At 40.9% G+C, this 14,996-nt stretch overlaps 1 protein-coding gene across 4 annotated transcripts in view; it reads right to left on the bottom strand.

Moving 5' to 3' along the window:
• ADGRV1 (adhesion G protein-coupled receptor V1) overlaps positions 1–14,996 on the bottom strand; it is a 564,714-nt gene that overhangs the window by 13,807 nt on the left and 535,911 nt on the right. For all 4 annotated transcript variants that reach the window (XM_037731465.1, XM_037731468.1, XM_017508574.2 and 1 more), the window contains one exon: positions 569–760. In XM_037731465.1, coding sequence (XP_037587393.1) covers positions 569–760 — 192 coding nt within the window. The remainder of the gene's footprint in view (positions 1–568; positions 761–14,996) is intronic.

The raw sequence follows: 14,996 nt of genomic DNA, 5'->3' as shown, positions 1-14,996 counted from the left end.
AATCCTGGCTAGATTTTCCGACAGTGCTGCAGAAGTACTCTTCTGAGCTTTTTTTCTAAAATATTTTCTGGTATTTGAATTGAAAAGAGGTTTGGCTTAATTTCTTTTCTCTGTTTGTTGGGATTGAAGTAGTAAACTGGAATGGGTAGAGGAAGAGAGCTATGAAAGTATTTTTAGGAAAAATAGCATCTTAAGAACCATTTCCTTGGTAGACTCAGTCACTGGCACATCAAATTAGAAAGATTTTGAAGAAAGAAATGCCAGATTATACTCTATCTGATTACCCAGTACAAATTGCTGGTCAGTCTAGTTCACAGGGTGAGGAAGAAAAACAATTAGATAATAGGTGTGACACTATAGTAAGGAAACCAAGTACCATAGGTCAGAAGATGTCAGTATGTAAAATATTTAAAAGTCACCTAGTATCATTCATCTTGTACTCATATTTATGAGGTGGAGATGCTGTCAATGAGAGATGCACGCACGCACACACACATGCACACACACACACACATGGGGGGGGGGAGAGAGAGAGAGAGTCAGAGAATGAAAGGGCAAGGGCAGATACCTCTTCCATAGCACTGATGAGATTCTGGGTGGACTTGCTGATTTCCCCTCCAGCGGGAGGCATTCCACTCCCGGGCGTGAAAAAGGCTGTGCCGGGTCCAGGATGCCCATTCATTTCCACAGTGTAACTGGCCTTCATGGGGCAACAAATTTGGTTGTGTAAAATAAAATAAACCACAAAAACATAAAGTCCCTGCAAAAAAAAAAAAAAAAAAAAAAAAGAACATCAGCATGTCAAAAGAAGTCCTGCTACCATAGCTGAAGAATAAACATGGTTGTATTAGTCCATTTTCATCCTGCTGTGAAGAAATACTCAAGACAGTATATTTGTTTTTCTTTCTTTGGCTTTTTTTTTTTTTTTTGAGATGGAGTTTCACTCTGTCACCCAGGCTGGAGTGCAGTGGCATGATCTCAGCTCACTGCAATCTCAGCCTCCCGGGTTCAAGTGATTCTCCTGCCTCAGCCTCCCAAGTAGCTGAGACTACAGGCGTGCGCTACCACACCAGGCTAATTTTTGTATTTTTAGTAGAGAGGGGGTTTCACCGTATTGGCCAGGCTGGTCTCGAACTTCTGACCTCAAGTGATCCCCTCACCTTGGCCTCTCAAAGTATTAGGATTACAGGTGTGAGCCACTGCAACCAGCCAAGACTGGATAATTTATAAAGAAAGAGGTTTAACTGACTTGCAGTTCTGCATGGCTGGGGAGGTTTCAAGAAATTTACAATCATGATTGAAGGCCTCTCTTTACAGGGTGGCAGGAGAGACAGAGTGCAAGCAGGGGAAATGCCAGATGCTTATAAAACCATCAGATCTCATGAGACTCACTCATTATCATGAAAACAGCACAAAACTGCCTCCGTGAGACTCACTCATTATCATGAAACTGCCTCCACGATCCAATTACTTCCATCTGGTCCTGCCCTTGACACGGGGGATTATTACAATTCAAGGTGAGATTTGGAGAACACAGAGCCAAACCATCTCATTCCACCCCTGGCCACTCCCAAATCTCATGACCTTACATTTCAAAACACAATCATGTCCTTCTAACAGTCCCCCAAAGTCTTAACTCATTCCAGCATTAACCAAAAAGTCCTACTCCAAAGTCTCATTTGAGACAAGGCAAGTCCCTTTCATCTACGAGCCTGCAAAATCAAAAGCAAGTTAGTTGCTTCCTAGATACAATGGGGATACAGACACTGGGTAAATACACCCATTCCAAACATGAGAAATTGGCCAAAACAAAGGAGCTGCAGACTCCATGCAAGTCCAAAATCCAATAGGGGAGTCATTAATCCTTAAAGTTGCAAAATGATCTTTGACTCCATGTCTCACATCCAGGTCAAGCTGATGAAAGAGATGGGTTCCCATGGCCTTGGACGGCACCACCCCTGTGGCTTTGCATGGTACAGTCCCTCTTCCAGCAGCTTTTCCAGGCTGGCATTGAGTGTCTGTGGCTTTTCCAGGCACACGGTGCATGCTGTTGGTGGATAAACCATTCTGGGGTCTAGAGGATGGTGGCCCCCTTGCCACTGAGGCAGTGCCCCAGAAAGGATTCTGTGTGGGGACTCTAACCCCATATTTCCCTACTGCACTGCCCTAGCAGAGGTTCTTTATGAGGGCTCCGCCCAAGCAGCAAACTTCTGCTTGGGTTTTCAGGTATTTCCATACATCCTCTGAAATCTAGGCAGAGGTTCCCAAACCTCAATTCTAGTCTTCTGTGTCCCCACAGGACCAGCACCATATAGAAGCTGCCAAGGCTAGGGGCTTGCACCCTCTGATTTAATGGCCTGCACTGTACCTTGCCCCCTTTTAGTCATGGCTGGAGCAGCTGGGATGCATGGCAGACAGCAGGAGGGCCCTGGACCAGGTCTATGATACCATTTTTCTCTCACAGGTCTCTGGGCCTGTGATGGTAGAGGCTGTGGTGAAGGTCTCTGGCATGCCCCAGAGAGTCCCTGGAGATATTTTCTCCATTGTCTTGGTGATTAACATTTGGCTCCTCATTACTTATGCAAATTTCTGCAGCTGGCTAGAATTTATACCCAGAAAATTGGTTTTTCTTTTCTACTGCATCAACAGGCTGCAAATTTTCCACATTTTTATGCTCTGTCACCTCTTGAATGCTTTTCTAATTAGAAATTTCTTCCGCCAGATGCCCTAAATTATCTCTCTCAAGTTCAAAGTTCCACAGATTTCTAGGGAGGAGGTAAAATGACACCAGTCTTTTTGTTAAAGCATAGCAAGGGTCACCTTTACTACACTTCCCAACAAGTTCCTCATCTCTATCTGAGACCACCTCTGCCTGGACTTCACTGTCCATATCACTATCAGCATTTTGATCAGAGCTATTTAACAAATCTCTAAGAAGTTCCACACTTTTCCACATTTTCCTGTCTTCTTCTGAGCCCTCCAAACTGTTCCAACCTCTGCCTGTTACCCAGTTCCAAAGTCACTTCCACATTTTTGGGTATCTTTATAGCAGCACCCTACTCTCTCAGGTACAAATTTTCTGTATTATTCTGTTCTCATGCTGCTATAGAGAAATACTCGAGACTCGGTAATTTATAAAGAAAAGAGGTTGAATTGACTCACAGTTCTGCATGGCTGGGGAGGCCTCAGAAAACTTATAATCATGGTGGAAGGCACCTCTTCACAGGGTAGCAGGAGAGAGAAAAGAGTGCAAGCAGGAGAAATGCCAGATGCTTATGAAACCATCAGATCTTATAAGACTCATTATCATGAGAACAGCATGGGGAAACTGCCTCCATGATCCAGCTACTTGCATCTGGTCTTGCCCTTGACACATGGGGATTATTACAATCCAAGGTGAGATTTGGGTGGGGACACAGGGACAAACCATACCAGTGGTTGAAAGCATCACTGATTTTCCACAAGCATTCTCCAAATTCTACTAAAAGCTGAGAATTTATATAACATGTTAGGAGTCTAGCAAGAGACCATAGCAATTTTTGAATGTCACAAAAAATTTGGTCAATGTAATTTAGGAAAACTGACCTCCCACTAACAATTTTTTTTTTTGAGACCAGGTCTTGCTTTGTCACCCAGACTGCAGTGCAGTTGGAGTGAAGTGGTGTAATCACAGCAGTGGTGCAAGGTGCCTCTCGGACTCAAGCGATACTCCCACCTTATCCTTCCCAGTAGCTGGTACCACAGGTGTGTTTCATCATGCTTGGCTAATTTTTTATTTTATGTTTTGTACATATGGGGTTTTATCATGTTGCCCAGGCTGGTCTTGAATTCCTGAGCTGAAGAGTAATGCCTACCTTGGCCTCCCATAGTGCTGGGATTATAGGTGCAAGCTACCATACCCAGTTTCAAATTCTTTTCTTGGTAAAAACTTAAGTGACGCTGAAATCTAGCTCTACTAATACATGAAAACAGAATGGCAGAAGTATATCCTATTAGCTGTGCACATTTTGTTTTAGAAAGCAAACTTTTTTCCTTCCAAAAAAGCACCATATTTTCCCATCTATTTCACTTATTTCCATTTTTTTTTCTTAGCAAAATGCTTAAACTGGGGTACCAATAGTGATCCATTCACATTGTAGATTTCTGGAAGGGCAGCATTAATCAGGCCTCCTGATTTTATTTGTATATCTCACCTACTTATCTCATTTGAAAACAGAATCACTGGGTAGGGACTCAGCAGAATTCAGTAGATTGCTTAACATTTGGCATGCCTTGCGTCACAGTAAATGTTACATAAGGATAACTCATGCATTCTTAAAGAGCTCCTGGCCTTTTACATTCTTTTGTGACCCAGTCAAACTCTTGACAATTGCTCTCCTTTCGTCACAGACAGCAACTCAAAATTTGTATTGCTGGTCCTGACACCGCCTACGCTGGCTCTCCTTCATGGTCTCTACAAAAGATCTACTATATACTTCTAAGGGTGTGTCTATAAAGCTTGGTAATTGTGACCTTTATGCTCAGCCAATAAAATATGTTAAATTGTGCCTCTTGTATCTATTTATCCTGGTGCCTATGTTTTGGAAGCAAGTAAGAATCTTAATTAAACAGTCACTAAAATTATTAAGTTAATACATAAAAATAAAAGCAAGGCATTCAGCTTATTAAAGAAGAAAGGGGGTTAACGTCAAGATTTTTCAGAAAACATGAATAAGTATCTTCATTTTGTGAAAAATGGCATTCTCCCATGGTTCCTAACATTTCTAGAAGTGTAGAAGCAATAATTTTTTTGTGGGCCTGAAACTTCCATCTGTTGGTATAATAGTAAAAAGTATATTAGAAGATACCCAGGTCCTAAGAATTACAAACAAATTTTATAAAAGTGAAATTAGAGGGCAATGCCAAGGTATGTAGGCTAGCATTTGATTTCTGTTGCCATTTCTGGAATACTATTATAATTTAGTCCTTTCTCCCCTTTCTACTCGAATGATTCCTTCTCGGTTGACATCCCATCTGTATTATTAAAATAATACACTTTAAAATCAGTGGTTTATCTGCCAAAAATATTTTTAAGTGTAATTGCTCTAACCATGATGCAAAAGTAAACAAACATGTATTTCCTTTTGAATTAGAGTTGTGATTTTGGAAACAATAATAATATTCTAAATACTTGTATTTGATAATAAGTGAATTAGTTTCATGTAAAAATGACATCATCAGCAGAAACAAATCTTCCTGAAAATACTCACACACATCCAAAATTTTTCTTGTACGAAGAACTTTTCACATGGGTATGACCTAATTACATTGGCTACAGCAATAGACAAAACAGGAAAAAAAGTAAAACTTTCAGCCTTAAAAATTGTGCAAATGTTACTGATTTATTTCAGGATTTCTCTCAGTGTGGTGAAGTGATAGGGTAAAAGCTAGATCGGGAAACAAAATCCAGGCTTTAAAATCCATCTCTAAGGACCTATTTGTTAAAACAGTGCATTCTGTCTCTTGTTTGTTTTTCTATCTAGCCTTTTGTGCTTCAGGAAAGAAACTGCCTGCTGAAAATAACTTGCATGTGAAGGCTGCGTGTTTTTTTTCTTAAAAGCGTAGAAATGTACAGCAAATATTGTGAATCTTTTAGATGTGCCACAGGAAACACAAACATTTAAAATGGCAAGAAAAGAATGTTTAAATGCATATCGCATGACATTTGTCTGTGTCCAGCCCAAGCTGGAAAAATATAGAAATGGACTTTCATTATCCTAAGTGCTCAGCTGTGGAGGTTTCTGACCTCAGGATAAAAACAAATTCCCATTCCAAACACTGCATGTTAAATCTCAGGCTCCCTTTTGTATGCCAGTCTGTGAAAGAATTATAGGAGAGAGTCTGGATTCTCAATCATTTAATCCAGTATTGCTGATCACTATATTGCATATAGTGGGTACTATATACATTGCCAAGCACTGAGATGTAAGGATGAAATATTTGGTTCCCAATCTCAAGTTACTCACAAATATAACAATATCTTACAATATAACAGCTTAACTGTTTTAGAAGCAGAACCTATATAATCCATCTGTTCTTCCTATTCTTTACCTAGTGAAAGCTTACAGGGAAGAGAATTGTTTCTGTGCATTACCATTTTGATTATTTTGTTGGCTCTCCTACTACAATCATAAAAAATGCTTTCAAAAGTTTTTAGTTAGATTGGCCAAGGTGGCTCATGCCTATAATCCCAATGGCTTGGGAGACCAAGGTGGGAAGATCACTTGAGGCCAGGAGTTCGAGACTAGCCTGGAAAACTTAGAGACTACATCTCTACAAAAACAATAAAAAAGAAATCAGCCAGGCATGGTAGCACACACCTGCCATCCCAGCTACTCAGGATGCTACAGCAAGAGGATAGCTTGAGCCCAGGAGGTTGAGGCTGCAGCGAGCCATGTTTGCACCACTGCATTCCAGCCTGGGTAACAGAGCCAGAACCTGTCTCTAAAAACAAACAAAAAAATGTCTTTAGTAATATCTGCATTGACCATACCCACTATTTACAGTAGTGATGGCCCATCTGGAGCAGCTGCTGTGGAGATACTGGCTACAGAGGGGGAGGTATGGCTGGGCTTTGCACCCCACGGGGCTGGGAGTGGCCAGGAGCCCCACCCTTCTGGATGCCACTGCAGCTGCCCAAGCTGCAGCTGCAGACCTGGACATCTCTGCACTCTCGGGGGCCCAGGAAGCCCCTCTTTGCTCCTGCAGGCTCAGAAGTGCCTGCTCTCACTGCCTGGCCTCTCCACATTCCCAGTGCCTGCTCAAATCTCGGAGCAAAGTTGAGGCCAAGCCCAGGCACTGTTGCAACCCAGATGGATGTGCACACGCTCAGGGCAGCACTGACATACTAGCTCCCTGCTGCATCAATCCTCTCCAGACTTAGAGTGCCAATGAACATGGGAGGGAGGCTGAGGGGTGCTGAGGGAAGCTTAGCACTTGCCTGCAGGCACCCTTCTGCATGAACAGCCTGGGGATCATGAGCAGTGGCAGGAGGCAGACAAGCTCCAGAGCAGAAAGGGGCAGGTCCCTGTTGAGGCCCCATCTTTAAGCTGGGGAAGGCATGAAGCCTGGAGAACAGGCTGCCAGTCCTGCAAACTGCAGTGGAAACTTATGGTGCTTTTTCTGGGCCCACTCATTGCCACTCATAGACCAATCAGCATGCACTTCCTCCCCTCTGCAACCCATAAAAACCCTAGACTTGGCTAGACTTGAGCACTCAATGGGGCGACCTGCCTGCAGAGACAAGCTACCTACTCCAGGGTCTCCTCTCTGCTGAGAGCTGAGCAGATGTAGGGATGACCACCTGTGGAGAGGAGCACTTCGAGTCTCCTTTGAGCTGTTCTATCACTCAATAAAGCTCCTCTTCACCTTTTTCACCCTCCACTTGTCTGCATACTTCCTTCTTCCTGGGCATGGGACAAGAACTTGGAACCTGCTAAACGGGGCTGAAAGAGCTGTAACACAAACAGGGCTGAAACACACCCCTTGCTTGCCATATTGTGGGTGACAAGGAGAGAAGAGTTGCAGCCCTGGGGGGAGCCCAGACCTAGGAGTGCCCCCAGCCAGGGCTGTGACACCCTTTTTTTGGGCTCTGTGGTTCCTGGCATTTCCAAGCTTCTGGGTATGACCATGTTCCCTGGTGCCAGCTGTGGAAGCTACTTGTGGGATGCCTGGTCCAGGCACAGCCTTACAGGGAGCCAGTGCCTGTGGCAGTGCCTGGAGCTGCGTGCTTCACCACTGCGTGCAGTGGCCAGACCCCATACTTGCTCATGCGCACACCCCTCACCACTCCACTCACCCTTGGCAGGTGTGGGGTCAAGGCAAGTAGCACCAGCTAAGAGTAGTCTGCCAGGCTGAGCAGGCCCAATGGGCCTGAACAAAACTTGGGCAAAGGTGTCACTGGCCACAGAAGTTTCCAGCTGGCAAAGTGAAACCCCAGGATCCTGTAACACTATGACCAATTCTGTATTTCTTTTGATTCAAGAATTTAAACTTATTAGCAAACATTCAGTGAGACACAAATGAAATCACAATAGTCTAAAGGAGTTAATAAATGTTCTTGACATCATCAAGGAGTAAAATAAGTATAGGAGATTCTGGACGATTATCTCAAAAATTTTTATCAGTTCCATATGCGATAGGAAAGAATCAGTATTACCATTACACAAATTTAACAGGAAGTGGAGTGGGGTGGGAAGAAGTGGTTAAAACAAGAAAGTGGTTAAGTTAGACTTTACAGTCTTTTGAGATCTTTTTACAAGTTCTCCAAGGTTCGACAGCTCCTAGTTGAGGGTCATCTTCAGGTTTCACATGACATCTCCAAATCAATGTGGATCCCTGAGAAGATTGGAGGTAGTCAAACAGTACTGAGGTGAGACTTAATAATATAGAAGAGGTTTGGTAGCCAAGGATAATTTTTTTTAAAGTTTAATAAAAAGTGGAGAAAATAATTGAGTTGGTATGAACTTTCAACAGGAATTTTAAAAAAATTATGAAAATATCAAATTGTACTGTAATAAATAAGATTATTTATTTAAATCCTGTTATAAGTAGTCTTAAACATAGTTTTGTTCAGTGTCCTTTAAATTACCTTTTTGAAAACAAGGTCTTAAGAGTTTACCATTCATATAGCCTTCTCATTGTATGGATAAGCTTAATTGTTTGAACAGTGATAGGTGACCAAAGAACAGTGTTGATGATGATGAAAGGGAAAAAGTGGATGATCCAGCTCCAACAAAATTAAGGGAGGAGAAAGGATCACTTTGCTGTAGAAGCTAAATTAAATTTCATACATGTTAGAGGTGAAAACGTGAGATATTTTAAGTACCCCAATGGAGATGAAGAGAGAAGGCAAGGTTAGAATGTGAGTGTAGAAAATAGCTGTGTAGTGGCGAAAGCTGATGCCACATGGCTGTATGACTTTTTAAAGGAGAGAAAAAAAAGCTGAGTGCTCAGGATTAAACACAGCTGGAGGAAATGAACAGAAAGAGGAACCAGTGAAGTAAACAAGGAACAACTGACTGGTCGGGCAAGTCTGACTAAGGACAGCCACAACTATATGAGGGATGCCAAGGGAAGATTTTGGTCTAGGAGAGTGAGGTAGTCCACACTGTCAAAACAGGCATCAAGGAGAAAGAGAAAAAAGCATTTGTTCCTTTCAGAAGTAACTGACGTCTCTGAGAAAAAAGAAAACAACACAATTACAATAGAGAGAGTGGTGAGAATAGGCTAAGCTGTGTAATATGCATTAGTGTCAAAAACAGGTGTCAGGTTAGGGGAATAATCTGACTTGGTCCATTAAATCAGCCAATTTGATAACTACCTGTTAACACTTGATGGGAGCGTTTTACTCCTTCTGACCTATCCACTTCAATCATTTTCCTTATTCGGAGCAAAAGACTATATAGCACAGAATTAAATTCCTTTAAACTACAAATGGAATCAGGTATTCCATCTGAAGAGAAACTCTGAATGCACACCGCAAACTTCACTTTCTTTGCAAGGCAAGACTAGTGTGGTGTGCTTTCCTGCAAATGAGATGCCTTATCTCACACCAAGATCCCTTCTGGAGATGCCCGATGTTTGTATTCCTGACTTATTCTTGTCCCACAAGGTGCTGACGTGAGTCAGTCTGCCGAAGATACATATATATATATATATATACTGGGTTTCTAAATCTTTTATATTGCTTTTAACAGGAAAAAAAATCTCAAAAATTTTTGACTTTATTATAACGTAATTAAACATCAAAGATGACCTAAAAGGCTTTGTTTTAGAAACACTCTCATGTGAATCCATTCCAAGACAATGATATAGTCCAGTAGACTCACAGAAATGTGCAACTCCACATACTATGCTTTGCTGTACCGAAACACACATGTGTAAATTATGCCCTGAGGAGATAAGAAGTTTACCAATATGGCCCAGTGCAGTGGCTCACACCTGTAATCCCAGCACTTTGGGATGCTCAGGTGGGCAGATCACTTGAGGTCAGGAGTTCACAACCAGCCTGGCCAACATGGTGAAACCCCATCTCCACTAAAAACACAAAATTAACTGGAGGTGGTGGTGCATACCTGTAATCCCAGTTACTTGGGAGGCTGAGGCACAAGAATTGCTTGAACCCAGGAGGCAGAGGTTGCAGTGAGCTGAGATGGTGCCACTGCACTTCAGCCTGGGCAACAGAGCAAGTCTTCATTTAACAACAAAAAAAGAAGTTTACCAATACAATTGGCAAAATGGCAAATTCTGGGAAGCATCACTAGCAGATAAATATTCCTCTAGGTATCATACTTCTTAGAATTTTTGCATTTATGAATTTGAGATAATATAGTATATAAATATTGTAATAATTTCAGCATATATATTGTCAAAAGATTATGTTATTTTCAAACACTGTTTTCTGATGACTGTTTAGTAGAGACAAATCATTTAATATCTTTTTGTTGCTATTTTCTTATCAGTGAAACAAGGGCCCTATGAGTTCTCTAGGGATGTTTTATAGAGTCACTTATTTATTAGCAAAACTGTAAAACTCAACAAATGTTTTAATTCAAAAAAATAAAAATTGAAAAGCAAACCAAGTTCATATTTATTGCAGAAGGAGAAACAAGAAAGAATGGAAATATAGAGTAGTCCCCCAAAATTGATACCAAATCTTAGCACTCAGAAATAACCACAGCTTGGATACAAACTTTTGTAAAATTACAATTTCTACAGAAGGCTTTTTTTTCTCCAACCCGTTAATTATGTGAGGAGATGTTTTCATATGTAAGCATTTTTTTGGAATAAGAGCTGAAGGTTGGATTTATGGTTGGGCAATCACTAGGGTAACCTCAGTTCCTGGTTTGCCATGACAGTCCTGGTTTGCTTGGGATTCTTGGTTTTTAGCCTGTGGTCTCAGCATTTTTATTAACATCACCCCATTTCACTCAACTGGCAATGACAGTGAATTACATAGCAAACTAGTAATTGCTTGCTAAGGGACCAGCATTGTGGAAGCCATCCTATTTGATACAGCAGGACTATCAACTTTATCCCTATATAAATCCAGATTCTAACCAGCTCTCTTACATGACGATGGTCTGTAATTTAAGTTCTCTCTTAACCATCTTTGGTTCATTCATTGAGGAAATACATAACAGCTAAAGGTCCACCTGGTAATGCACTGTCGGCTCCATACAGGCAGTAAACAGAACAAGCTTGGTCTTGCCTCCAAATATTTCATGGCCACTCATGTAGTCTAATGATTGGAAATCCACTGGGAGTTCCTCTGATTCCTGAACCTCAGATCACTGCTTGAACAGGAAAACAGAAAAGTGGAAGATGGGTCCCAATTTAGTCCCAAATTACCTTCCCAACAGAAAATTTTCAACTTTATTAAGAGCACGTAAGTTTCAGATGTGGTCCTGTATCACTCATCTTGTGAAGAAAGCCAAATGGAAAAGGGCTGGGTACAGTGGCTCAAGCCTGTATTCTCAGTACTTTGGGAGGCTGAGGCAGGAGGATCACTTGAGCCCAGGAATTGAAGGTCACAGTGAAAAAAAGAAAAAAGGAAAAAAGAAAAGAGAAAACAAAAATGAATTTCATGTATCTATTTATTCTATAGCCAATTTTTTATAACTCAGTTTCTGGTAGCGCCAATTTTAATTGCCATGACCTCAAATTAATCTTTTTTTAAAAAACTACATTTTTAAACAGAGCATTTTTATTGTTAGATCATAACAAAGAAAATCAGCAAAACGACTATTATTTCTACTTCTAAAGGAAATGGAGTGATCAATTCTTATAATTGGTAATTTGACAAAAATAATCCAAGTAAGAATTTTAATCCAGCCCCAAATTTAATTTTCTTCATTGAAAATAGCGTCTTTTAAAGAACAGGGTGGTTTAAAGTCTGATTTCTTGGAATGAATCTCAGCTCTGCTGCTTGCTAATTATTATTATGTATAACTATATTTTATTTATATGAACCTGAGTTTCTTAAATCTGGGAAATGGGAATTTCAATACCAATTACTTCCATGGATTTCTTTCTTCCCCCCGAGATGGAATATTGATTTCTCACCCAGGCTAGAGTGCAGTGGCACAATCTAGGCTCACTGCAACCACCACCTCCTGGGTTCAAGCAATTCTCCTGCCTCAGCCTCCCAAGTAGCTGAGATTACAGGTGCCTGCCACAATGCCCGGCTAATTACTTTTTTATTTTTGGTAGAGATGAGGTTTCACCACGTTGGCCAGGATAGTCTCGAATTCCTGACCTCATGATCCACCCACCTCAGCCTCCTAAAGTGCTGGGATTATAGGCATGAGCCACCAAGCCCAGATGGATTTTTATGAGTCTCAAATGAAATGTATCATATATATATTTGTAAGTTGTAGATCAAATTTATAAAGAAAGGTGATATTGTTTTTACTACTAAATGAATTTGCACAAAGTTGATCTCATCCTTAACCTGGCTGATTGATTTCTTTGTACAACACATTCCTACCAGTTGAGGTAGCCTGCCACAAGTCTGTCTTCCGAGAAATAATCTAACATTACAAGGCCAAGCAGGATCTTCGTGGTTGAATATTTTACACGGCTAAGAACCACTTCTTTCCCAGAACTGGTAGAGGATGTGAACCAAGGTGCTGTTCTGCCTTAAGCGTAGGTCTAAATACAATTCTTGATCACCTTCCTTAAGTCATTGGCAGCTCTTCTGATTCACCTATAAGGTTTATTCTTTATTGAGTCATTTCAGAAAATGGTAGGGGGCTACAAGGGAAGTGTTAATGTTTCAGTGGTTCCCTAATGCCTTCAGAATAGAGAACATGATTTTGTAATTTGGCTAATAAAGCCTCTGTGGTTTGGTCTTCATCTGCCACCACTCCCTGTCCCAGATTCCTCACTCCAGGCATAGTGAACAAGTCATACTTTCAATTCATCCAGATGTGCTGTGCTTCTCCTCAGGCTTGCCCCTGAGCTTGCGGTTCCCTCTGTGGCTCTTCCCCCATTACCTTGCTAATCCTACTTATCAGTTAAGTACCAACTTCCTCCAGGGTGTGGAGATGCATCTCTGGCCACCCCACCACCCCATACTGGGTTAGGTCACCCAATATTATACCCTGCACACGCCCTGTTTACAGCACTTATATGCTAATGTCACATCATCATCCACCAACTTCTTCAAGCAAGAAAACTGGATTTCTGCAATGTGACCTACGAATAGCAAGTTTTTCATAAATAGTTATCGGGTAGATGAGTGAATATATGAACTCCAGAAAAGTCTGCATTGCCTGGGGCCTAGAAAAACAAGGGCAGGAAAAACCAGATTCTAAAGAAATAGCTTCTACGAATTAACACTCACTCTTAACTAAGAAAAGGGTTGAATTGTACCATCTATGCCATGATACATCTTTCCAGAAATTCTGAAATACTTACATTGGGACACTTTCTTTGCAAGCTGCTCCCATGACTTAGATAACAAGAGTATAAAGGTATGTAATCACAGATTTTATAGGCTGGGCCTAAAAACACCTATAGTTAGAAGGGATGAAAGGCATGTTATAGAAAAGGCAACAAAAGCTGAACTGTGTGTGTGTGTATGTATGCATGTACATATTTAAAGCACCTGGGAATATGTAAAAGCATGCCAAATTTTACTATTTTAATGGGTTAAAAATAATTTTAGTTTTAGTATACGATGCAATATCTATATAGAAAAGAAAATTTCCCTCTTTTTTTTTTTTTTGAGACGGAGTCTCACTCTGTCCCCCAGGCAGGAATGCAGTGGTGTGATCTCAGCTCACTGCAATCTCTTTCCCCCTGTTCACGCAATTCTCCTCCCTCAGCCTCCCAAGTAGCTGGGATTACAGGAGTGTGCCACTATGCCTGGCTAATTTTTATATTTTTAGTAGAGATGGGGTTTCTGCATGTTGGCCAGGCTGGTCTCAAACTCCTGACCTCAGGTGATCTGCCCACCCCAGCCTCCCAAGAAAAAGAAAATTTTTTTAAATTAAAAAATTAAATCCCAAATTCCCAATTTTGGGTTTCTTTCTTCTGTAAGTCTTTCATGCAGAGCGTTATTTATACCTTGACTTTAAATTTCGCCACTCTTATAAGAGAACACATATTATAAAATTAATCTAAAGTAGGTTGTAATTTTTAGAACAAATAAATTTGGGATTTATAAGACAAAGAAAATCTTCATATTCTCCAAAAAAGAAATCTTAACATAAGGAAACATTCTAGGTTTATTTGAGGAAATGTTTGCACAATTAACAAAAATAATTCATTAATATTTATTTATACATCATAGGTAAAAAATAGCGAACTATAAATTCCTCTTCATGGCAAAAGGGTGGTTGTGATCCTTTATGTAATTTGTCAATGATAGTAAAATCTGGGCACAAAGAAACAATAGGCAGTTGGGCACAGTGGCTTACGCCTATAATCCCAGCACTTTGGGAGGCCCAGGCCAGCAGGGTGGTGATCACTTGAGCCTGGTAGTTTGAGACCAGCCTGGGCAACATGGTGAAACCCTGTCTTTACAAAAAATTAGCCAGGCATAGTGGTGCATGCCTGGAATCCCTGCTACCTGGGAGGCTGAGGTGGGATGATTGCTTGAGCCTGGGAGGTTGAGGCTGCACTGAGCCATTATCAGGCCACTGCATTCCAGCTGAGGTGACAGAGTGTGACTCTGTCTTAAAAAGGAAAGAAAGAAAAGAAAGAAAGAAAGAGAAAAAGAAACAAACAAACACACACACACACACAAACAGCAGGCCATTCCTTTAAAATATATGACCCAGAAAAAACAGAGTTTTCCATGTTTGCCTACTTTTCTTCCCCTGAAGAGTCAAGACATTCATCTTTCCAGTTTACATGCTATTTCTTCTTCCTTACAGATTTTACACATGTGTGAAATTAATAGGCTTGAGATAGTAGTAGTTGGGTCATTTTCATTTTATTAAATTATT

This window comes from Cebus imitator, unplaced genomic scaffold, assembly GCF_001604975.1.
Source record: "Cebus imitator isolate Cc_AM_T3 unplaced genomic scaffold, Cebus_imitator-1.0 Scaffold16, whole genome shotgun sequence".
Taxonomy (NCBI): domain Eukaryota; kingdom Metazoa; phylum Chordata; class Mammalia; order Primates; family Cebidae; genus Cebus; species Cebus imitator.
This window is presented reverse-complemented; position numbering and strand designations above follow the sequence as displayed.